Source organism: Ascaphus truei, chromosome 8 (genome assembly GCF_040206685.1).
Source record: "Ascaphus truei isolate aAscTru1 chromosome 8, aAscTru1.hap1, whole genome shotgun sequence".
In the NCBI taxonomy this organism is placed as follows: domain Eukaryota; kingdom Metazoa; phylum Chordata; class Amphibia; order Anura; family Ascaphidae; genus Ascaphus; species Ascaphus truei.
Genome location: NC_134490.1, coordinates 68643740 through 68670433, shown reverse-complemented (window position 1 = coordinate 68670433; position 26694 = coordinate 68643740). Strand labels below are relative to the sequence as shown.

The 26694-nt window shown below is 43.8% G+C and overlaps 1 protein-coding gene across 3 annotated transcripts in view; it reads left to right on the top strand.

Moving 5' to 3' along the window:
• Positions 1-26694, top strand: part of SEMA4G (semaphorin 4G) — a 165600-nt gene that overhangs the window by 105930 nt on the left and 32976 nt on the right. For all 3 annotated transcript variants that reach the window (XM_075612468.1, XM_075612469.1, XM_075612470.1), the window contains exons 6-9: positions 6991-7084; positions 7655-7768; positions 10935-11092; positions 21602-21765. In XM_075612468.1, the coding sequence (XP_075468583.1) occupies positions 6991-7084; positions 7655-7768; positions 10935-11092; positions 21602-21765 (530 nt within the window). The remainder of the gene's footprint in view (positions 1-6990; positions 7085-7654; positions 7769-10934; positions 11093-21601; positions 21766-26694) is intronic.

The following is a 26694-nucleotide window of genomic DNA, read 5'->3' as shown; positions in this document are numbered from 1 at the left end:
CCATCTGATGCTGCAGTTCTGAGTCACCGCGGCCTCAGCAGTGGTGGCTGACCTCACTTTTTACATTTCTTGCTGAGTTAAGTAAAAAAAAAAATATATACATATTTTTTCAGGATATCCTCACCTAATCCAATAGAAAATGTGTGTTGCATATTGTGGAACAAACTTTGCTACAGATCTGGCCTAACGTATCTCAATATTGGTGTGAGAGCAGAGATTCCTGCATTGGAGCGGCCAAAAATAGTACTTTTATTGTACTTGGCAAATGATGTCTGTACTTGTCATCTTATCTAAACTGGCTGGTATAACAGCTGCTTTATGAGAGGCAGGGACGTATTATTATTTTTAAGGGTGGGCATTCTCAGTGGTGCTTTGGTTCTAAGAATAATTAATGGTTTTCATTTCGCCCGAACTCGGCGTTTTGGTTTTGTCAAAACAAAACTCATGGAAAAATAAGCAGGATTTGTATTTTTTGTTGAAATCTAAAATTGACACGTTTATTGTTTGCCAGCCCAAAGTTTGCCCAGTCTTAAAAAAAAAAAAAAAAAATTTAAAAAAAAAATCAAATTCCTCTGAGACTAAAAAAAATTCTTCCCAAAGTTCAACTGGGACGTCCGAACGAACTTTGTGAAGTTCAGGTTGGGAACCTGTCCATCTTTAAGTATTTTCACTCTCTCCGCTGTAGTACAGCCTGCGAGGTATTACTGTGCAGTGTTGCTGGCGTGTGGCTTTGATCACATGCTGGGGCTATAACCTGGTTATTTACAGTAGCAGCCCTTCCCCCAGTATGCTTTGCTTCTGAGCAACAGAAACGTGATGTGATCAGAATACTGATCACCAGTCCATGTTCAATCCTAATCTCATACTGTATGTGGCTGCTGACACTTTCTAATCTCACATCTTCAAACATTTCACACCGATCATATACCTTCTGGGTCATTTAATGATCCCCTGGCTGGCTGCTTTACCTTTCCCAATCCAAGTCAATGAGGCATTGAGAGGAAGGTTAAGTAAATCTCTGTAGTTGAGGCTTTATAGCAAGTGCCAGAGCTGCCAGTCTATCCACAGCTCACACCACCGTTTAACAACGGGTAAGATCAATGGCATGGCCAGTATGTTACCATTTCCAACAGCCAGCAAGTGTCCAGTGATTCCCACACGAACTAAAACACAACAGTGTGCTCATAATCAGCAGGGATCCCAAAGCGTTCTAGTCATCAGGAAACTGGAGGAAAACACGTTCATTTCACGTTTCAACATAAAACATCATCTTTTCAGAGATTGGCCTATTGTCAGCGCTGTTGTTATATAGGAGAGTGTAGTTCAAAATTACTATTCTGCATAAGCATTCCTTCACTGTAAGATCTGACCAATGCTAGCAATCACATCCTGAGTGCGCCCATTCAAAGCAGAAAAATAGCTGCCCCATGTGGGTTGGTTCATGTTTGGCTACTGGCCTCTATACTGTCTTGGGTATCCCCATGGAGTTAGATTAATAATGGTGTTATTTCTTGTCCATATTCCTTCTGCAAGGCTGTTGGATCTGCTGCCCCCTGCTTTCCGGGGTTGTATATATCTGTTCTCTGAGGGTCACAAAGAAGCTGTTTGCATGTTTTTCTATAGAACTATACATATGAAGCCCCCTATCCAGTAGTGACCAACAGGTGACACTGCTCTATACAAATGTATTGGAACAGTTTTGGCTTTAAAGAACATCATTTTATTAATAATGATTGTAGAAATCCTTTTGCATATATGTTACTTCAAGTAATTCAGAAATGTGTGTTAAGGGAACTAGTTAACATAAGACAAGAATACTATACTGATTGTGCAGTTGCAGTCATGAATTAGCAAAATGCCTTCTTTGTGACCTCCCCATCGCCAATTCAGGACTGAATCGGCACCAAAGAGAACGTCTCATTTTACAGTACAGGTTCAGATACAGTGCGTGGTAACAGCCACATATCAGCAGCATGCGTTCATTAATAATACAGGTCGGGAAGCCAAACATCTTAGCTGTATTGTGATGGCGTTACTTTCTGTAATGACAAAAAAAACCATGAAATAACCACACACACTGTCAACAGTTTTTAAAGCACTTAGGGCCATATTAACTAAGTAATGGTAATCCAAACTCCATAAGACTGTGTATGCTGCCGACTGCCGGAAGACACGTTATGGGCCAACAAGTGGAATAGGCCAGAAAGTGTATTATACAATGGCACTGCTTAGTTGTTCGAGTTAGATGGCAATAACAGCGAGATTACATTCACATAACTCATACTGTAGGTCCTTCATGCATGTTCTTGTGAACATACAGGGGTTTATGTAGCAACACAAAACTGGTGCAGTTAGGCAGCAAAAGAAAGTATAAAAAAAATCATGTTGCTTTCAATGGAACAAATGGGAACTGTACCCCTAAACACAAACATTATTTGTTATAATAGGAAGCTGGGTAGCTGCTTATACTTTGTTGTTTGTGTGCTCTGCTTACATATGGATTAAGCAGCACCAGCTGGTTTGCAGTGAGCGGCACCGTTGGCGTTAATGCAGGGAATGTTGCAGAGAGAGACCCTGAAATGTAGACATATCGACTGGTGTGTGCTGCCGAGATGAATGAAATAGCAAAGCGTTCCAGGGGGATGCAGACCTAATTAGCACAAGCAAAACTGAACGTTTCCATAAGCATCTGAGTCGTTGGGTTGATTGGATACGAGTGTGCACAGTTGTTTCTGTCTTTTAACACTGACACTTTAATTATCGTATTTTCTATATATTCATCTAATATGTAACCTAATGTAGTATGTGCTGCAGGATGCAATTGGTCATGAAGGGGCCTCACTCACACTGGCACACATCCCCCCCCGCCCCCCTGGCTCCTGACGCATTCAGCGGTGTGGCTGTCGATATTTCCTCATTGGGATTTAAAATGGCAGTCTGTGATAATTGCCCTTTGTTTTTCTTATTTTGATTTCTTCCTGCTCTTTCCAAAACTGTTTTTATTCTTAAAATCTGATGCTTTCTGCAGGTGATATAAGGGTTTCAAAACTTAGGCCAATGCAGTCTAAAAGTAGTAACCTGAGACACAAGATATAAAAGAATATTTGTAACAAACAACACATTGACAAATAAAAAGAAGGCAGATACTAACATTGCAGTGTATGAATAGAACCCATTTAGGCTACTCTGGGGGATTGCTGCTTTAAATGCCCACCAATAGGAGGCCCTGACCAATGACATCGTGGCTTCCTATTGGCCCACAAGACCCGCGATATTTGGCTGCTATTTTATTTTCCCTGCAGGGACATTTAACGGCAGTAACCACCCTCAGTACATTTTGTATCAGTTTGCATCCCTTTGTTCTCATTTGTGTCTCATTCCAGTTAAAGTAACTACTGTCCCCCCACTGTACCACGCTGTGGATTAAGTTGGGTCTTTATAAATGAATGATAATAATATGACGGCCGAGCTCTGGAGGACCTCTCCCGGTTCCCATGCTGTAAAAGATAGCAAGGTTAATAAAAATACGCCCCAGTGGGATTGCTGCCTTAAGTTGTATTTTCCTCAAGAAGGAGCTTCAGCATCCCTGAAGATATACTTTTGTAACTGTAACCACGTTTTTATTTGGGGAATGCCCCCAAACATATATTTTATCATTGAATCTTCTAGTTGCACCATTGAAGTGAGGCCAAGTCCCCGGTGGTGACGGCGGCGCGCGGCGCACACCAGCCACTAACCAGTTAGGCAGGCCTGATACTACTATTACTTATACGAGGGCAGATAGCTTGGACCAATGGGAGTGCAGTGCTTTGAGCTGCTGGGCTGCGCCATCCACCCCTCTGTTGGGGTCTTAAGCGCGCATTCACCAGCCGCCACCGGGGACTTAGCCTTAGGTTACCACTTGGTAATTACTTGATCGTAACCATGCACCAGTTGCATCAGTTTATATAATCAAGTAACAATACAAACAGCCTCTGATCTGCATGATTCAATATGTTTTGTTTGCTTTTATTGGTGTTGCCCTCGTAACAGTACGCTGTGTTTGATTTACGCCTAGCCAGCTTGTGTACATAGAACACCCTGTTTAGTTTTGTATGCAGATGCTTCTTGATTGTTGGGAATGATGTGTATAAATGCTTCTTTTTTTTACATTTATTTTTATTGTCCATTGGTAGTGATAATACAGGAGTGGCCAACTGTGTCCTCAAGGGCAACCAAAGGTCAGATTTTAAGGATATACCTGCTTAGCACAGGTGGCTCAATCAGAATGACTGAGCCACTGATTGAGCCTCCTGTGCTGACGCAGGGATATCCTTAAAACCTGACCTGTTGGTGGCCCTTGAGGACTGGGAGTTAGCCACCCCTGCTCTAAAGCTTCTGAAATTCCTTATCTAAACTCCACAGTACAGCTCGCTACTATTAAAGTGTTAGATCGCTATTCATGTGCATTATATTAAGAATTTAACGGAAAATTTACTTGAACTATAAACTTTAATCCTACTGCAAACATTACTCCATGTGTCATCTGGTCAAAGAGCAAACCATTTCATCAGAGTTCTAAAAATACATTGAGATTCCAGTGTAAGAGCTTTAAGACAAACATCTGAGCTCCCGTGTACTGCCTGACGGGTACTTTCTAGCTAAACAATTCGGAAAACCAAGAATATGATATGACATTAATTGAGCAGCTCTAGAAATTATGCCTTCTGTGAATTATATTCCCTTCACTAAATGACTTATTACGTTACCGATGAGAGATAATTGCCAACATTTCTTTAGCACCCAGGAGAAGGCTTTCCACATTTCTCTGTTCATTTGATGACATGCGGGGCTTAGTGAAAAGACGAGACCCTTTTCCATAGGTAGATAATTGGTTATTTCAAAGATGTCAACATCCAAGGACTAAAATCAGGGAGATTTAGGGGTTCTGGACTTAATAAAAAAAATACATTTTAATAAAAACTAAGCACTGGGTTTTATTAGTGACACTGCATCAGAGTCCATAGTATTAATTATACTAAAAATCAGGTAAGACTGACTCCAAATCAGTAAGAGACAGACAAATTTGTAATTTTCTTGTGGAATACGGTCCTTTTCACCTTTCACTTTCTGCCACTTCTGCTTCCTTTATTTCCATTTATTCTCTCTCGTTGCCTCGTCCCTTCCTCTCACTTGCACCTTCCTTCTCCCATTTCCTTGCTCATCCTACACAGTGTTCTTGCCTACTCCTTGTGTTCTCCTTCAGTTGCTCTCTCCTACCTCTCGCACTATTTCCCCTGCTTCTCGTGTCCTTTCTGGTGTGTTTATCCTATCCTGGATTGTATTGTATTGTATGTCTTTATTTATATAGCGCCATTAATGTACATAGGATAATCCCCTATGCATCATTAACGTTATATTCTCCTTTTTGCATCCCTAATTTGGATGGAGCTCCTCATACTTCCACCCAAGCCTGGTCGTACTGCCTCCTTCTACATTACTGTTGGCAATACTATCATACTTCAGTATCATGTCACATTTGACTCCACCCTCACATTCTCCTCTCACATTCACAATGTAGTTAAAACCTTTAGTTTTTTCCTCAGTAACAATGCAAAGGTATTGCCTTTCCTCTGTCGCTCTAGTGCTTAAACTATAACGCAGGCCCTCATTCTCCTGTCTCGACTATTGTAACCTTCTGCCGTCTGGCCTTCCTGCCTCTCACCTGTCTCCCCTTGAATTAATCCTAAATGCTGCTGCTAGAATCACTTTACATCTCCTAAATCTGTCCCAACGTCTATCCTGCTGAAATCCCTCTCCTGGCTTCATATGAATTCCCATATTTCACACAAAATTCTACTCACTCTTAAGGCTCTTCCTTACATCTCAGCCGTAATTTCTTGCTCTGCACCGTCCCAACTCCTGCGTTCTGCTCAAGGATATCTTTTGTCTTCCCCTTTTGTATATAAAGCCCTCTCCTGCCTAAAACCTTTCTCACTGACTGCCCCACACCTCTGGAATGTCCTTCCACTCAATATCCAACTAGCACACTCTCTATACACCTTTAAGACCCATCTTAAAACACACCTCCGTAATGAAACATATGAGTAGCTCCGTGGCTGATACTATACACCTCATACACCTTGGCCCCTTGCAGACACACTTGCCAAAAAGCCTTCATACTGTCTCTGTATGTTCATCCTACTTACCACTTAGATTGTAAGCTCTGTGGGGCAGGTACTCCTTGTCCCAATGTTTCTGTTATGTCTGAAGTGCTTATTCCCATTATGTGTTATATTTTTATGTCACGTGTATTACTGCTGTATGTGCACTATGTACATAGGTGACGCTATATAAATAAAGACATGCATACATGTATACAATCCCACCTGGATTACACTGCCTGCCCATCTCTGCTTTTGTTACTGGTGTCAGAGAGAAGATGTTTTGCTTTATTTTTATAGACCAAGCTTTATTATAGTGGCTGACACATTCAAATCCATTTGCTTTTGGAAATCTGGGGCCATTCCGCTCTTTATTTTTGTTTTCATATTTTGATCAAACTACATGCCATTAACAACAAACCAAAAGTACCTCTCCACTGTTGCTTTAGCAAGCACATATAGTCAAAGTTTAATTCGCACAATGCACCTCACATGGTGTTCTAGAACAGGGGTTCTCAACTTAAGTACTTAAGATCCCCCAACAGGTTAGGTTCAACTGAGTCAACCGAGCCTCTGAATGAGCCACCTGTGCTGAAGTTGGGATATCCTGAAACCTGACCTGTTGGTGGACCTTGGGGACTGGAGTTGAGAGCCCCTGTTCTAGGAGCTCAATTTTAAGAGCGGTTCTTGCAAAGATATATATTTTTTTCTCTCCCCTGAAAAACCCATTGTCTCCACACACTTCGGATCCATTAACTCCGACGGTGGGTTCCATGAAGTATGCTTTTATCTACCATGGGCCCAGCTGTGTTTGTTCTTCAACAGCCCTCTCTTGTTTTCTTTTCAGGATGTCAGGACTTTTATTTTGCCTACCTACTTTGAAGAAGGGAAAGAAAAATGCCCATACGATCCTGCCCGAGGATATACCGGTCTCATAGTAGGTGCGTGAAAAATATTGTTTATTTGCCTATCCTGGCTAATGTGCCTTATATATTGACACCCATGTGGCTGTATTGTTTTGCTATTATCCAGAAATGACATTGCCTTTAGTCTAACAACGCAGAGGTTCTCAAGTCTTCCCAACAGGGCAGGTTTTCAGCATATTCCTGCTTCAGCAGAGGTGGCGCAGTCTTCGAGTAAGCCACTGATTGAGCCACCTGGGCTGAAGCAGGGATATCCTGAAAACCTGACCTGTTGGTGGCCCTTTAGGACTGGAGTTGCCCAACCCCTGCCCTAACCTGTCCACGACAAAGCCAGTATGTTTGGCATTGATAGGGAAGGGGTGCCTGGACAAGCAAACAGATACTGAATGATGAAACAGAACGGGGAGAGAAGGTGTTACATGGCTCTCACTTTATGGCAAATCCAATAAATGTTCCTAACTGGGATTGCTCCTTGTAACGCTGTTAATCAGTCTTGATGCTTTATCTTCACAAATGGGTTTTCAGTAAAAAAAAAGGGGGGGGGGAAATGTAGCAATTTACAGAAAATTGTCTGCTTGTTGATTCCAGATGGAGGTTTATACACAGCCACTCGCTATGAATTCCGCGGCTTGTCAGACATAAGGAGGAACCTGTACCAGCGACCCCTGAGAACAGAGGAATCCCCCCTTTACTGGCTCAATGGTAAGATGTAGATGTTCAGTAGCAATGATCAGAGTGGCCTCTGATTATATTCCCACCTGCACTACATGCTGATGGTCAGACATTGCATTTTGGATCTCTTGCATGAATAAACATTGAACGGGAACACACAATGAGCAGATAATTTAGCTATAGTTAAATCTTGGCTTTATTGTGCCATACATGATAGTGAAAACCTCGCTCAACCTAGTATGATAGGTAAGTATAGTGGTGGGTACAACCTAGAAGGTAGTTTAGTTTAGAACACAACAGGTATACGCATTGGTTCTATAGGTGCTTGTCCTAGTACGTAGTTGGATACGAGCCTGTTAGAGCCCTGTTGCACCGGTTGGGTACATTTTTAGTTCACTGCTGGTGGAGCCTCTCTCTGGTTGCTTCAGCCGGGGCATCAGCTGATCTGCATTTGATCCCACATGGGGCATACAGTGCTAGCTCTGCTTGTTTCCCCCTTTCACTGAAGTGACCCACTCCACTTTTACTGAGAGTCCCTGCACGCAGGAATTTAGCAACCCACTGAATCTCTGGGTATAATTATAAGCATACATTCTGGGCAAATTTACTACCGTTAGGCTGCCTGGGATAATACTGTATATGTATCACACTGTGCTGCATCACCAGGCCCCACGCCAGCGCTCGCCGGATATCACTAGTATGAAGTGGTTAACAGCATTTGAGTCTGTTTCCTGAACACTGCTGTCAGGGCTCTCGCCTCATCCTGCTGAAGGAATTTACCAGCATTGGATGACCGGACCCGCAGGGGTTAACTTTTTAGTTTATGATGTGTTTAAATGTTGGTCACATGGTGGACCTATCCTATTTTAGGTACAATTATTAAGAGCCAGTGTTTTGATTAAACGTTAATATTAATATTATCATTTCACTCTACTGTGTGATGTTCACTGCATATATAGGACTTTTTCCTAGGCATACTTCTTTATTATACCCATATTGTTCTTTATTGTGCCATGTAATAGCGGAAATCCTTTACTAGAGGGATTTAACAGCATAAGAGTATGTTTTAAAAAACTGACATATTGTATCTCACTGAAATATTTTATAGGAGACATTTTCTTCAACCCATGGCTTTGCATAGAGTGTTGTGGTTGCGTCTTGTGCTTGTGGTTTTTGTGGTACTCTGATTTCCGACTGATCACTGAACACATGCCAACTTCCAGTAAACCCATCCAATGTAACAATCTGCACTTTTATTACGATTATTACAGTGGTAATATTTTTGACAGACTTAAGCCACTAACCATCTTTTGATTACTGCCAGCAAACGGCTGCCACTCAGACGCAGGCCTCGTGTAGTCAGCACGCAGGATTGTCCATGTGTTAATATTTTTTTCTTATTGTACACCCAGCCTGTGCCCAAGTGCTATTCATTTGGAAACAGATTGTAAGTAATTCATGGCAGACGTATGACGTTCCTTCTGCTTGTTGTCTGACTTTCAATGTTATGACATTCAATAAATAAAGCAGTGTACAAATGGCTTGGCACTTTGCAACAAAGCTGCCTGGTGGCATCTGGTGGACGGCTGTGATTCAAGGACCAGGCCGGCCCTGATGCCCTTGTAGTGTTCTGGTATAATCCCCATTGCTGCGGTAGAGGTTTCCAAACGGTGTGATGTAAGCCCCTCTGGCAGGAAAGCGGCTGTGTGCGTTGATCACGTCTAGTATGAAAGTGTTTTGGCAGACACAGTGAGCAGGCGTTATCGGATATATACCACATTCTGGGAAATGGCAATTAATGCTCAATTTATGTCCACCTTGGCAGTGTTTTAGTGATTCCAAGTATTCATCCACTAATTTACTCAGTATATTTCTGCCTGCTTATCTAACCCCTAGCAGCAGGATGTGATACACTGAGAAACCTACATTAATTCCTCTTTTCTTTTATAAAGTATACCTGAATGCCTTAAAAACTCTTCTGTTGGATGATTTGATGTATGAATCCTATTGTGATATGTTTCCTAGTGAACGTTTTAAACTGAGAATAAAAGATTGTATATATTTAGGTGTTAACAATGTGGAGAGAGAAAGCTCATTTAGTTATTTACCCCCAAATTGATTAATGTATCCTCTATATGGGGAGATACCTGGGAAATATGCACATTTTACATAATGTGAATATTATAATATTCAGTGGGCGCTCTGTCCCTCTCTCTGTGTCCCTCTCTCTCCCTCTCTCTCTGTCCCTCCCTCTCTCTCTGTCCCTCCCTCTCTCTCTGTCCCTCGCTCTCTCCTCTCTGTCCCTCGCTCTCTCCTCTCTGTCCCCCGCTCTCTCTATGTCCCTCGCTCTCTCTATGTCCCTCGCTCTCTCTATGTCCCTCGCTCTCTCTCTGTCCCTCACTCTCTCTCTGTCCCTCGCTCTCTCTCTGTCCTTCGCTCTCTCTCTCTGTCCCTCGCTCTCTCTCTCCGTCCCTCGCTCTCTCTCTCTGTCCCTCGCTCTCTCTCTCTGTCCCTCTCTCTCTCCCTCGCTCTCTCTCTCTGTCACTCGCTCTCTCTCTCTGTCCCTCGCTCTCTCTCTGTCCCTCGCTCTCTCTCTCTGTCCCTCGCTCTCTCCCCCTGTCCCTCGCTCTCTCTCCCTGTCCCTCGCTCTCTCTCCCTATCCCTCGCTCTCTCTCCCTGTCCCTCGCTCTCTGTTCCTCGCTCTCTGTCCCTCTCGCTGTCCCTCCCTCTCTCTGTCCCTCCCTCTCTCTGTCCCTCCCTCTCTCTGTCCCTCCCTCTCTGTATGTGGTGTAATACCTGTGAAAACACCTGAGATCACTGCTCATTTATATATAATTTAGAATGTCTGTTAAAAAATAACTCAATGCTTTCTTGGCTAACATCACATTATTTGCTTTAGTGAAAACTATGTTATGGTTAACATCACGTTCAAAAGGTTAACGGCGCTTAGTGAATGGGGCCTAAGGATTGCAACAATACGTCCGTGCTTCAGGGAGGTCATGCTTTGATGAACTTTGGTTCAGGGCTTTTCCTGTGAAACATTCGTTGCATACTGTACATTTCTTTTTTTACTTAGAAGTTTTAGCACTGATTGGTAATACAGAACAGTAATCTGTCACAATCCCTCAATGATTGATCATTAAACTGTGATTGGGCTAAACAACCCTTATTCTAGCTTTTGTGTTTTTTTCTATAGATGCTGAATTTGTGTCCTCTGCTCTGGTCCGGGAAAGCTTGAATGTTGCAGTGGGAGATGATGATAAGATGTATTACTTCTTCAATGAAAAAGCAGTGGAAGAGAGCTCCTCTTTCCTAGACAAGATCCAAGTGGCAAGAGTAGCCCGGGTGTGCAAGGTAATGATATAATGGTACCACTGTGTCTCTGCCGAGATTATGCACCTGGAGACATTTCTTTACACTGACAGATATAATCACCACATTACCAACAATTACAACTCCCCACAACAAGGTACAGTTGTTGAAAATGACATTCCCAACTCATTGTCATCAAACATACTGTACGGGTTATACGGTTATTGAAAGGAGTAGTTCCTCATTCCAGGTGTGAGAAAATGTTAAACCGTTATTGTCACACTTTGCTTCAATCATCATTACAGTGATACGTTTCATTGTCGGTGTGTGACAAATGACGGCATCATAATTACTGCGCAAGAAGAGGGCACAGCCATTTACAGACCAAAATATATTTCTGATTCAGCCCTGACCCCTGCGCTTTGGCATTCCTGCAGTATTTCCCCCCCGATTTTGGTATGTCCTTTATAGAAATATTTGGTGTTGGATACTCGAGCCCAGATACATGAAGCTGTGTTGAATCAGGGCCAATAACATTAGGTTACCTAAAATAATAGTGTATGTTGTTTTCCCAGAGTTTACAGTATACCCACAAAGGTAATTATATGCAAAAACAACAGCCATTGTTTATCTCATTGAGAGAAACCGCAAGCAACTCTTTGTAACGCACCAAGTGACTTCTATACCTCCCAAAATACTCTTCTATAGAACATGTGGAGAGATACCTGAGAACTCACCAGAGAAACCTGGGAAATAAACTCATTTGAATATGCAAAGTATATTCCCATGTCAAATTAGCATATTTCCCAGATATCACCAGTGTGTTTAGTTTTATTCCTGGGTGTCTCTCCATGTGTTGTATAAAGGAAGGTTTGGGGAGGTATTGCAGTCACCTGATACTCTTTCACCTTTTAGGTAAGACCTAAATAACCAAATGTCAATGCCCTGCACTAACCTGAGCCGCGTTAATTAATATGCAATGTTTTGCATGTCATTAACGGCCATAGGAATATAATGCTATGCTATTTGAAGAAGTTAAGCTGGGTTAGTGGCTAAGTGTTACTATTAACGGGATGTTAATTTCATTTATTGTTACACTTAAAAATATAAAATGGCTATTTAATACTGAAAAAAATAATTAAATATTGTAGAAAACAATCTATGTCTGAGTGAAGCTAGATTGTTACATTTTGGGGGGATTTAATCATTGTGAGCTGCAGAGAACACTGGAGGATATCTTCATTATTCATGATAGAAAGTGTGAAGTTTCTTCCTCCTTTGTTTTTAGCATAGCTGCAACATTTGATCTGGGAGTGAACACTTGATCTGCAATGGCTTGTTATGTATGTGCAGGGGAGTGGTGTAAGCAATTTATGGTCTCACACTCGTATTCTCGTATGAAAGAGCCTTCTGTACCACATTCATTACCAGACTCTGGCCCAGATTCACTATGCTAAGCTGGAGAAGAATTCATCTCCATTTAAATGAATGGGACAGAGATATTCTCCAGCATGGGGAAGACATCTTCATAGTATAATGAACAAGGACCTATGTACGGTATCTATTCACATCAATGCTTGTACTCTCAGCTTTGCTTTTTCTGCATGTGTTTCATGAGTCAAACATCCATCTGTTATTTGGATGAGTTTTCTGGCAATGGGTTACTGGCAGTTAACATACCATAAACCATTCTATATGTCTGCTGGCCAATCATTAACTGGTTTGCAAACACTATGAAATAGAGCACTTTGTAATGAGCTAAACCGAGATCAGCTTCTATGCAAAATACATGCAAAAAATGCAAATTTCCAACGTTTGCAACAAAAAAAAAAGGTGAATATTATTTATTTTCTTTTACAAAAGGAAAGGTCAAAGATGCTCTCTAATTAAGATATTCTCTGCTGGAAGCTTTTCACCAGCTCCAAATGCATGAACGTGCACATATCTAATGACGAGGACACTGCCGGTGACCGGGAGAACATAGCTTATATCCCAGTGCTATCTCTCTGCCTTTTCACAAGTCACATTACTCTCCCACATTCAGTCTCAAGTCGGCTCATGACTTACTCCCCTCCTCCCTCATTAGTTCCTCTCATTCCCGCCTCAAAGACTGCTCCAGAGCTTCCCCCCAGCTGTGAGACTCCCTACCCTGCTCCATCAGACTCTCCCCCACCATTTACACATTCCCTCAAACCCACCTCTATAAAGAGGCCTTTACAGTAATACCAATACGAGTAGCCGTATAACCCCCACCTGTACTTGTGTCCTCAGTCTCCCATGTATTTTTAGATTATAAGATTTTTGGAGCAGAGACCTCATTACCGATTCTTTCATTATGTTTTCAGTTGTATGTTCTGTTTTATCTGTGTCCCTACCCTCACATTGTACTGCGCTGGGGAATATGTTGGTGCCCAATAAATAAAATATATTAGTAAAGATAAACATTGTTCAACAAATAGGGTATCTACCCATCTAACAATACATCACACCCTTCAGAGCTTGGTTTAATTGCCCCCTCTGGCTCCCCTGCTCCCCTGACTCCCTGTCTGTCTCTTTCTCCTGTGACTGTCTCTCTGTCCTGTGTTTTCTGTGACCCTGTCCTGTTGTGGGTGTCTCATCACCTGAGCACTGTGGGTAGGGGTGCCCCGGGAGAAATAAGGTTGAAAACCACTGTTCCAAATGGTTGCTGTAGCAACCAGAAGATGATCAGTACATTAAAAAAATCATTAAAAATGACTTTAGTAGTTAAAGAAAAAAATACAGACTGTATTATCTAATATTACAGAACTGATTTATAAAACATATGATTTTTCACGTTTTGCTGCTTCAATGCTTTCTAACAGGAACTTCACTTTTTTACCAAGATACAGGGTGTCACTTTGGATAGTTATCCCTTGACTTTTTATCCTTTTTGTACATAAAAATACATAATTGACCTAGGTAATTATTTATGTAAAGATATTTTCCGGTGGTTATACAGATGTAACCATTTAGTAAGACGTTATTCTTATCATATGATTCTAACCTTCCTCTTCCATGCTGATTTCCAAAGATATTACTATTGTTGCGGCTTTTCAAGTATCCTGTTGGTTTGGCAGCCTCCTGCTTCCATGCATACAGTATCATGTGATTTCTACGGAGGTTTTGCAATTGTTTTTATGTAATGTGCAGAAATTTAGTGTTTTTTTGTATTTTTTTGTGTTTTTTCTTAAAGCCTGTTTTGGGGGGTTCTTTTGAAATAAAAACATATACAATTCATAATCAAATGCTTTAAATGTGGGGGGAAAATGCTCCTTATACATCCAGTTATTCTCCTATATTTGTCAGAGTACAAAATCATATCTCTTTACATGCACCAATGACCTGTCATATACAGTTAGATCAATAGAAAACCTAATTGATTGAAACTCTGCGGGGACCAAGTTTTGCATTAGAAATTGCCATAAATGAATAATTGATTCTAGAGCATACAGCTTTTTGGAAGGAATAATGTCATAAATTCAAAATAATTAAAATCCGTTTGAGTAGTTAGAACATGTATTTTGGGTATTCTCCACATCCAAAGTTCAGCAGAGAGCACATTTAGAGCATCTATTCAATTGGGTGGTTTTATCTAGTAATTTATTAAACTCCACGCTGTCTAACACCCCCGAACATCTGCAGCCCCAATATTAATGGGATCAGCTGTGGGGCTGGACCACACTCCGACCTGCGGCTTCTTAGGGTTGCCAGGTGGGTTCTCCAAACATGCTGGACACAATAGTCGGACGCGCTCGAGACACACACCCCTCTCACCTCTCTCTGCTCCATTCTGTTTCCTCCTCTGCTTGGCCCACTCTTATGCTTCTGACACTTCCTCCTGATTGGCTGCATTACCCAGCAGCAGCCAATCAGGATGGAGGAAGCTGCCAAGCCCCCTAGCAACAGCCTGCTTTCTTCCTGCTCGGGGAAATCCCGCGGCCCCCCTGGCCAACCAGGTCACTATGTCCAGTGAGTTAATACCAGACACATACATATCCAGTTTTACCTCTAATCTTTTACTGGACAGAGTGTCCAAATACAGGACCGTCCGGTTCAATACTGGACACCTGGCACCCTAGGCATTCTCCATCCCACAACAGGCAGCCACTTTACCTTTAGTTTGATCCCTGCCCTTTATTCCCTATAGACTGTAAGCTCCCAGGAGCGGGTCCCTCATTACCTTCTATCTGTTTGCGCTTGTTTGTCCATATTTGTATGTAATTGATGTCAATCTGTACCCCCGCTGTACCGCTCTATGGAATATGTTGGCGCTCTACACACAAACGATAATAAGAATAATCTTTGGATTCTTTCAGTACACACGACGAACCTCCTCCTCAGAACCACAATTAGGAACGTTATGCCTCATGGAAACTCTTCCAGTGCATGTTACTGAAGAGGCAGGAGGGCTCCTTTTTATGATTTACCTCTGAAATTCCCTGTTGAGCAGATTGATATTTTCCCTACCTTCAAAAATAAACGAAAAACACACTTGTGGGAGTCTTTTAGTAACCCTTCCACCAACGCTTTATCACTGCTATTCCATAGGCATTTACATGGAATTCCCAAAACACGATAACCCATTTAGGGATGGGGACTTACCTTTCCAATGGTTTCCAATGTATGCTCCATCTTCCAGCTTCACAGTCACCATGTATTATTATACAAAGTTGCTTATAGCTGCATACAAAACAGATATGCATTGAACATTATGCACTTAAATTTTTATATAGACCATTCAGCACAATGATCACGTGTACATGTTGAAAGATAGATTCAATGTGAAATAACGTTGATACTTGTTGTGGCCCTGAGTTTGAAGCAGGGGAACCTGGTTCAATTCCCTGTGCAGGCTCCTTGTGACTTTGGGCAAGTCACTTTATCTCTCTGTGCCTCAGGCACCAAAATCATAGATTTTAAGCTCCACGGGGCAGGGACTGTGCCTGCAAAATGTAAAACTAGCAGCGCTATAAAAGAACGCGCTATTATTATTATTACTGTTGTATCTAATTTTATGTACATTGCTTTTCCTGGAGTTTCATCTCTGTGTTTTAGGAAATTGAAGTAAGCAAAATTAATAATGAGAAGTTTAGCTTCAGAATTAATAATTTAGTAGGGCATTTATTTTATAGTCAATCGTTAGATTATATTCTTCTTTCAGTATTTGGCTGTTGCATTTGAGAAAGTTAGTTTGTTGTCTAACTATTAATTTATTCTTGCTTTTTCCTTATGTGAATTGAGAAAATGCAGCAGGTGAAACGCTATTGTCCAGCTCTATTGTATATCCTCCCTGTACTATTATATTATTGCAGACTACTCGTCATGTAGGACAGACAGAGGACAAGGCTCTGGACATAGGAGGTGCAACATGCATTAGTTAAAGGTGGGGAAAGGTAGTAAAATAGTCCAAGGAAAAAAACAAAATTCCTACTTTGACAAATATTGGAAGGGTGGTGGTGAATAACCCAAAGTCCATCCATTTATTTGCTATCAGCTTAACATGTTAAAATATATATATATTGGTTTTGTGATAGTGTTTTATGAGATCAACTATCTTAAAACTGATCTTAAAAATACCAACAATAATAAACTGCTCAATCTCTGGAACACAAAGAAGCCCTGAGTTGCATGTTGCAACAGGGTGTGTCTGGCATCGCACCTTGCGGCTGGGAGAGCCTGGCATCGCATGTCGCGGCTGGGAGAGTGGTGTGGCGCGCTGCGGCTGGGAGAGTCTGGCGTGGCGGCTGGGTGAGTCTGGCGTGGCACGTTGCGACTGGGAGAGTCTGGCGTGGCACGTTGCGGCGGGGGAGTCTGGCGTGGCATGTTGCGGCGGGGGAGTCTGGCGTGGCACGTTGCGGCGGGGGAGTCTGGCGTGGCACGTTGCGGCTGGGAGAGTCTGGCGTGGCACGCTGCGGCTGGGAGAGTCTGGCGTGGCATGTTGCGGCTGGGAGAGTGGCGTGGCTCGTTGCGGCTGGGAGAGTGGCGTGGCATGTTGCGGCTTGGAGAGTGGCATCGCACGTCGCGGCTGGGAGAGTCTCGCGTCACGCGTTGCGGCTGGAAGAGTCTGGCGTGGCATGTTGCGGCTGGGAGAGTGGCGTGGCTCGTTGCGGCTGGGAGAGTGGCGTGGCGCGTTGCGGCTGGGAGAGTGGTGTGGCGCGTTGCGGCTGGGAGGGTGGTGTGGCGCGTTGCGGCTGGGAGAGTGGTGTGGCGCGTTGCGGCTGGGAGAGTGGTGTGGCGCGTTGCGGCTGGGAGAGTGGTGTGGCGCGTTGCGGCTGGGAGAGTGGTGTGGCGCGTTGCGGCTGGGAGAGTGGAGTGGCGCGTTGCGGCTGGGAGAGTGGTGTGGCGCGTTGCGGCTGGGAGAGTGGTGTGGCGCGTTGCGGCTGGGAGAGTGGTGTGGCGCGTTGCGGCTGGGAGAGTGGTGTGGCGCGTTGCGGCTGGGAGAGTGGTGTGGCGCGTTGCGGCTGGGAGAGTGGTGTGGCGCGTTGCGGCTGGGAGAGTGGTGTGGCGCGTTGCGGCTGGGAGAGTGGTGTGGCGCGTTGCGGCTGGGAGAGTGGTGTGGCGCGTTGCGGCTGGGAGAGTGGTGTGGCGCGTTGCGGCTGGGAGAGTGGTGTGGCGCGTTGCGGCTGGGAGAGTGGTGTGGCGCGTTGCGGCTGGGAGAGTGGTGTGGCGCGTTGCGGCTGGGAGAGTGGTGTGGCGCGTTGCGGCTGGGAGAGTGGTGTGGCATGTTGCGGCTGGGAGAGTGGTGTGGCATGTTGCGGCTGGGAGAGTGGTGTGGTGCGTTGCGGCTGGGAGAGTGGTGTGGCGCGCTGCGGCTGGGAGAGTGGCGTGGCGCGCTGCGGCTGGGAGAGTGGTGTGGCACGCTGCGGCTGGGAGAGTGGCGTGGCACGTTGCGGATGGGAGAGCTTGGCGTGGCGCGCTGCGGCTGGGAGAGTCTGGCGTGGCACGTTGCGGCTGGGAGAGTCTGGCGTGGCACGCTGCGGCTGGGAGAGTCTGGCGTGGCACGCTGCGGCTGGGAGAGTCTGGCGTGGCGCGCTGCGGCTGGGAGAGTCTGGCGTTGCACGCTGCGGCTGGGAGAGTCTGGCGTGGCGCGTTGCGGCTGGGAGAGTGGTGTGGCGCGCTGCGGCTGGGAGAGTGGTGTGGCGCGTTGCGGCTGGGAGAGTGGTGTAGCGCGTTGCGGCTGGGAGAGTCTGGCGTGGCACGCTGCGGCTGGGAGAGTCTGGCGTGGCGCGCTGCGGCTGGGAGAGTCTGGCGTGGCGCGCTGCGGCTGGGAGAGTCTGGCGTGGCACGCTGCGGCTGGGAGAGTCTGGCGTGGCGCGTTGCGGCTGGGAGAGTGGTGTGGCGCGCTGCGGCTGGGAGAGTGGTGTGGCGCGTTGCGGCTGGGAGAGTGGTGTGGTGCGTTGCGGCTGGGAGAGTGGTGTGGTGCGTTGCGGCTGGGAGAGTGGTGTGGTGCGTTGCGGCTGGGAGAGTGGTGTGGCATGTTGCGGCTGGGAGAGTGGTGTGGTGCGTTGCGGCTGGGAGAGTGGTGTGGCGCGTTGCGGCTGGGAGAGCGGTGTGGCGTGTTGCGGCTGGGAGAGTGGTGTGGCGCGTTGCGGCTGGGAGAGTGGTGTGGCATGTTGCGGCTGGGAGAGTGGTGTGGCGCGTTGCGGCTGGGAGAGTGGTGTGGCGCGTTGCGGCTGGGAGAGTGGTGTGGTGCGTTGCGGCTGGGAGAGTGGTGTGGCGCGTTGCGGCTGGGAGAGTGGTGTGGCGCGTTGCGGCTGGGAGAGTGGTGTGGTGCGTTGCGGCTGGGAGAGTGGTGTGGTGCGTTGCGGCTGGGAGAGTCTGGCGTGGCACGCTGCGGCTGGGAGATTCTGGCGTGGCACGCTGCGGCTGGGAGAGTCTGGCGTGGCACGCTGCGGCTGGGAGAGTCTGGCGTACGGAGCTGGTAGAAGATCAATTGTAATAAACTCTGACACTCCCTATTTTCCTAGAATCGAAGGGATTTCATATAGAAGTTGCAGAATGGAGTCAGTGGCTGCTATTATTATTATTATTATTATTATTATTATTATTATTATTGCAGTTTACCTCCACAACAGCTGCAGCCGTATGTATAGCGGAGCTGAGAGTATTACTTTGCACACATTAGCAAACTGGCCGTTTGTGGAGGATTTTATTAAAAGCAAAATAAACGTAATAGTAGATTGACGTCACACACCTTCTCTAAGATTGTCCTGGTCCCTTACGCTTTATGCGCCATGCTTACTAAGTGGTGCTATGACGACTTCCAGTTCCAGAAGACACCTTATGTCCTATTAAAGTTTATTGGCCATAAGACATCTTCTGGCGTTAGGTGTCTTATGGCATAGCACTGCTGAATAAATATGGCCCTATATCCCCTTCCATACTAGAGAGGCCAGTGTCTTTAAACCGCTAGTAACACAATTCTGGTCATGTGCATGTTTATGAGAATACGAAGACCAAACTGATTACACCTCTCCAATGAATGTTATCAAGTGAACTTTAATGGAAGCGTTGGGTCTTTTTAGGCTTTTATCGCCTCCTTTTTCATACATATTCAGATTCTCTGGCACTGTGTTAAAACCCTGCACAGTTATGTTTGTGCAAAAGCAGTACGATACATAATTATGGACTCAGCCACATCTGCTGCAATGTTAAAGCAGCAGTTCTAACAATATCCTACATGTGTGTTTTTTTAATAAATCAGTTCTGTACTGTGAGAAAATACTTGTAGCATTAAACAAAGGGAAAAAAATGTTTTAAAGACATTTTGAATGTTTCTAATGTAGGAAGCATTTCCAAAGTAACAGCCCCTTCCCCGTCTGATAGGCTCTGGCTCCTGAGCCCCGCCCTCTCTCTAGCAGTGAACCAATTGTATCTAGTAACTGCCCAGTCAATCATACTCCAGGAATACATGGCCCAGAATGCTGTGCAAGAACTGAATTAAATAACCCTGAGCAAGCGATCAGGAGAACGGATCGATCTGCAGCTTAGTTAATCAGATTGTATTGATGCACATATTGGATGGGAAAAAAATATATATATATATATTTTTTTTTTTTTAAACGGCAGCTTTAAGTAGACTGCAAATAATGCACTATTAGATTATGCAATACGATAAAAAGCCTTCCAATGTACAAAAGGGTACACTTAAGCAACCCATGGAGTTGTACCTTGTCTTTCCTGTGTACTTTGGAGGGTTTGCGTTCCATTGTACACATCATTAACCTACTCTGAATTCATTTTCTTATGGTTCTTCTTAGTACACAGGTTCAGAACTGTTTAATCTCTGTATTAGGCCATATATATTGACGTTTAGAGTTGGAATCTTTTCTTCCCTCTGAGATCATTCCTAAATGTGTCGCACCAATGTTAGTTGGATTCGTTTTTGATGCATTTCTGTTAGCAGAGAATCAGCCTTGTTTAGCATTCTGTTTTTCTGCACTAATTCTGCCCATGTCTGTGTAGAGGTCTCAGATGTATCCGTAGACATTACCCCCATTGCAGAGAATGTGGGGAGAAGGTATTTGTCATGCTTTCATTCTTCACGTGCTTACAGATAAGATGATAAAAATGGTTTCACAATATCATTCTTGTCTGACTTACAATTCCGTGCTGGGGGAACATTTTGTTATGAAGGAAATTTGTTGCATATGCCAACAAACATTACAAAAGAAGAAATAAAATACTGATAATCTGATATTTATTGCTGGAATCTAGAGCGAAGGTATTGATAAAACTTCTCCGCATATTACATTAGCTAGTTACATGCAGGTCACTAAGAGGTCACATTAGAAAGTTTATTATTTTAGTAAAATATATTTCAATATTCCTTTCCATAATGTAATTTAATTAGCACAGTATTTTTCTTTGGGCTTAAGTTTTATACAAAGACATTCATGTTGCAGTTTATATTTGTATTGGTCCTTGATGTCTCTTGTGATATAAGCTCTATAGCATGTCTTGCACTTTCTCTTAGTAGGGAATGTGAGTATTGGACGATGTTTGCTTCCCACCACTGATATTACCACTTTACTGGACGCCTCCATTATTAGCACCAGTGGTTCTATAGGAAAACACTATTCTTATTCTACCCATATGAAAGTCAATGGACTCTTCGGGAGAGGTTATAGTCCAGGGATCTACAGTAACTGTTCGTTAAACCTCATCTGTTGAGTTGGAACATGGCCCTTTCTTCTAGATGCCTAATTTACACAAAATGTAGGTTTTGGTAAGTATCGCCAAAATACCAAAGATTGTTAAATATATTTATCAACACCCACTTATGGAAAGATTTGCAATAGAATCCAGTGCCTGACAAATAGTTTGTAGGTGGAGATAGAAAGTTCACTGTGTAGTGTAGCCATTTTAGGAATATTGTATGAGCGCCAAAATATGTATTGCTATAATTAACCAGATGGTAGGATTGGTTATGCATAACTGTAGTATCATCATCATGAAGACAAACGGTTTGATTTGTTAACCCAGTGTGCAGTCTAACAGAACTAAGTGTCTTCCGATCTGTTTTTTTAGAGTGACTTGGGAGGCAAGAAAATTCTGCAGAAGAAATGGACATCATTCCTAAAAGCCAGACTAGTCTGCTCCATCCCATATTATGAAACTCTCAAGAGTGTATATACTCTTGAAGGGGAGAGCTGGGATACAACCATTTTCTATGGGGCATTTGTCTTGCAGTGGTAAGTTAAACGTCTCTTACATTTCTGTGAAATATTTAATCGGGAAAAATATATTGACCGGATTTCTCCCCCCCCCCCCCATTTTTAAGAAGAAAAAGATGTTGGAATATTGCATTATTATCCATAGATTAAGTTGTCGGTGTGTGTTCAAAATGTACAAACTACAACAATGAATTGTCAATAAACAAGCATTCCAACATGCCAACATTGCATATTTGTTGGAAAATAACCCATATCAAGTCTGTAGAGAAATCTATGGGCTTATACGGTTAAGTCTCAACCAATGACCAGAAAGCCAAAATTTCTTACAGGCCCAATAGTTTTGAATAATAATAATAATAATAACTGGATCACAATACAACTGGTTGAAAAAGGCATTGAAAAAGTATGATGGAAAACCTTCATATATCACACAAGACCTCTTGGTACATATGTCTAGATGCCCAAGTTGCACACCTTGTGACACACTGCAGACATCGATGATTGTGTAGTAATAAAAACAATGACATAAATGTCACAAGTACATTCAAATGGTTAAATGTCTTCTGAACTCAATGGCATTAAATGTGAATGCCATGGGAAATAGATATCAGATTCCATCCTATGAAAGTTTTTTGCTAGACTAGTTTCCTCACAGTGGGACTCATGCCACCCAGCTGTTAATTTTAAGTACTCCAGATGTGCGACCCATCACACTGAAAACATTTTTCCAGGGTAATGTAGGAGAAAACAAATAGGATCTTAAAAATAAAAATATCTGCATCGTTCATCACAAATGCAGTACTGTACATTATCTCCCAGGCGAGTCTGCTATAAAATAGATAAGTATTGTACATGTTTTGTTTGATGTTTCATGTATTTCATGCCTAGGGGTTTAAACAATGTTAAAAGGGGGAAATGTAATCCAAGAAAAACCTAGAAATTGATCCAAACCATGATCTTATAAAATGGTTGGTCCAGTGTCGTCTTAACGCATGGGCACGCTGGGCAGTTGCCCGGGGGCCCCACGAGCATAGGGGCCCCATGCTAATCTATGCACAGACCAGAATTTAACACTAATTTTCCGGTCACCCGCCTCAACATTCAAATCTCCCGCTAACTCGGTAGAAGGAGAAAAATTACGACTTGTAGCGGTATGTTGGCAGGGCCCAGCGCACTGCTTTGCCCGGGGGCCTGTAATGCTGTTAAGACGGCCCTGGGTTGATCCCTCTTGGTCGCCATCTAACTTTTCAGGAGAACTTCCAGCCAAATCACTTGATGACACCGATAATAGAATTGGAAATATACAGACACAAACGGCTTCATATAGTGATGGATATCCTACATCCTATGGATATTCTATGAGCCCCACTAATGAACAAAGTGTAGATATGGTGAAAGGGAAGGCTGGGCAGGTACGTCTGTTCAAAATCCAAACTTCACGAATTTTAGTGTTTGCTCGAAGTCGAACACGTTTTCAAATGCAAGAGCAAAATAAGAGCCAAAGCTCGAGACAGGCCAGTATCTCAGAAAATCGGGCAAAAAGTGCATGCAAATCAGATGGCAAACCGTGGTATTTTTAATTAAAACCTTTTTATCACAAGAAAATGCATGTCCTTTTTGAGCGATTTTTGCTTTGACAACCTGTAGCGTCACCTCCAAGTTACTTTGGGAAAGTTGCTACTCCCTGCATTACATTCCGCAAAAAATAGATTGCAAGCTCTGTGAACTACTCCATGTACAATGCTGTGTATTCTGAATATTGAATTATTTTACTAGCTGTAGGGATAACAACTACATACATGGACATTTAAAAGCCCCCATTACTGCCAGGGGCCTAGTGAAAAAGAATTATCTAGGAGATAAGAACATGTAATTGGTAACTCCTTCAGGCTGACCTCTTCACCCATTAACAAGCTGAACAAGCAACCATTGAGGTCATCTGCCCACATTGTGACCCGGAGCCGACTGGCACAGAACGGAGCAAATAGTACAAACTGACTGAATAGGAGCTGTCACTGCTAGCAGATGCACATATTCACTGGCAAGAAAAACAACATGAAATATGTGGGCAAGCTATGCCAAGAACACTGAGGAAGCCGGCACAAGAAGGGGTTTGTTTGCCGATATGACATATGTTATCAAATAAATATTGCGGAAGAATAGGTTCCTGTCCTTCCCACTCCTCAGTCGCACAGCTTGCCATGAATGACTGTGGTACATCTCACGGTGCACCATCAATCAAACGGCAGCTACAGGGTTAACACCGCTCACGCACACATTGCCCAGTTACGCTGTTCCAAAGGGGTTAAAAGCTATAGTACGCGGCCCGGGATAGCCGTAATTTCCAGCAGCTTTTATTCACAATTTTTGTTTTTGTGAAATGTGGTTTTACCCGTTGGGTGTCGAGGAGCCACGGCACCCAGGAGTTACAGCCCCTCCGGCACATCGCGGTGGAGATGTCCCTGAAACTGGAAATGGAAGATGTCTTCCCCTTCCGTTTCCCTGCGTGCCACACCGCGCTCTGCACTTTATAGGAGTGCTGTAAAAGGCCATGACGTGGCCACTGTCATGGGGCGTCTCGAGTGCCAGACCCCATGACACAGTGGCTACATCTTGGGGCACCCAAAGGGTTAAAGTTATTGAATTGTTGTTCTATTCTTGGAAAAGTTGCAAATTGTAATGCCTGCTTCTTTAGGGAGATATGCCATGTATGCAGATGTGCAGCACTGCTTGCACCAGCGCAGGGCTCTGCAACCTGCAAGGAAGAAGAGACTTTTTTTGTTTTTTTTTATTTGACCAAAATATTTCGAGAGCCACAACACAAGCGTTAATTTGAATACACACAAACACACACACACACACACAGTACACACTAATACTGTATGTTAATGTTCATATATACCTATGACAAACATACTTCAATCACTATCTCTCTTTTTAGTTGTCATTTCTCAACCCTTGGACAAAAAAGGCTAAATAAATTAAAATATGCTTGTCCTGTGTATTTATTAACTCTCGTTCCTCCACCTTCCTCTCTTACACCACCCCTCCCACTCATGTCCATTGCACTCTCTCCCCCACTCAATCCCCTCCTACCCACACAACTCCTCCCTTCCCCCACACTCAATTATGACCCACACCACCCACATAATTATCCCACACAGAATTACCCCACTCCCACCCCCACAGAATTATCCCAAAAAATGATCCCCACAGAATTAGGTCACATAAAATGACCCCCCTTCCCCACTCCCACCCCCCACAGAATTATCCCACATTAAACGACCGCAACAGAAATATGCCACATAGAATGACCCCCCACAGAAATATGCCACATAAAATAACCCCCCTCCCCCACTCCCACAGTATAATCACACACAAAATGATTCCCCCACACACATACTTGCAGCACTAAGGAAATGAAGTGTAGGAAGACTGGGGCTGGCGCGGCACACTTCAGGAGCGGCAGTGCACCCTTCCGGCACGGCATACACTTTCGGAGCAAAGTCGCAGAGCGCCGACAACTGCAGGGGACGGCACTGAGGAACAATGGAGGAAGCGCCTCCAGAAATGAGCAGCAGGGACCGGCCAGAAGAGCCGCAGGTTGCCGACCCCTCTACTTGCACAACCCTTTTTGGCAGCTTTAGTCAAGAGCAGAGGTAGCCAACTCCAGTCCTCAAGTCCACGATTGAGCCACCTGTGCTGAAGCAGGGTTATCTTGAAAACCTGACCTGTGGGTAGCTCTTTGGAGTTGGCTACTCCTGGTCAAGAGAATGACAATGGTGGCAGGGATGCAGTAACCTAAAATTATACCATGCGCTGTGCTGGCCACTACCAGTAGGATCTATGAAGATAAGTTCCTTGGAGCGAGACTGGAGCTGCTACAGTTACAATAGATTGCATTGCTTCTGGAGGACGTCATGTTACAGAATGTTATGATCTATTTACTGCCAGCAGCACTGATCATACTGTGGGATTATTGAAAGAAGAAAAAAAATCGTTCTGCGTTCCTGCCCCTTATGCAGTGGAAGGAGTTAAATCATTACATTTCCCATATCCACCGGTGTAATAAACACAGAACGGACAGGCCTGAGCTGTAACTCATGGAGTTGAGTGGGAGTGCAATGTGTTGGTGCATTAACATAGTATTTTCCATGACAGGCAGGCTAGGATAAAGGAGATCTGCGTTATCAAGGTTCATCAGTGCCCGCTGTGTGGTCCTGTGGAAGACCATTTATTTCCCTTTTTCCAAATGCAATTCTCCATCTAATTCTCTCTGCATCATTTTTTCCATGAGGTTACATTGTAAACCGTTCAAGATGATTATCTGCTTTTGTGTTCCTTGCAGTCTGTATGTATCTGTAACCTTCACAAAACTAATACAAACCGTGCACTATCTGTGTGGTTGTGTTCGAAGTACATTCCGGGGCAGTACTGCATTATATTGGCACTATTTATGAGTACGGGCGTGATCGACGTAAAATAATGGTATTGGATACATTTCTATAGCCAGTTGACCATTTCTAGGGGATTCCTATTGCTTTTAAACTTGGTGCCTTTTTTTGCACTATGACTACCCCAGTTTTGCTAAAACAATGTGATAAATAGCCATCGTTGGCTGTTCAGTTTGAACTTTTTTTTTAAGCCTTAAAGTTTAAGGAGACTTTGGGGGATACTTATCAAATTGTAAGGCTATTTACCCAAGTCTTAAACTAGCCCCAAATATGCAGACTTCAGCACCAGATGCAGCAAGACAAACACACAAAAAGCAATGTTCAGTTGATAGTAATTGGATTTTGCTCTGATGCCTCAGTTCTGCAGGTGGGAGACTTGAAGTAACCTCATTTGGGGAGGTATATGAAGACACTGATGTGTTTTGCATATTTTGCATATTACACCATTTTTCTCTTGCGGTGGCGTCAAATATACAAAGCTTTTATGTTTTAT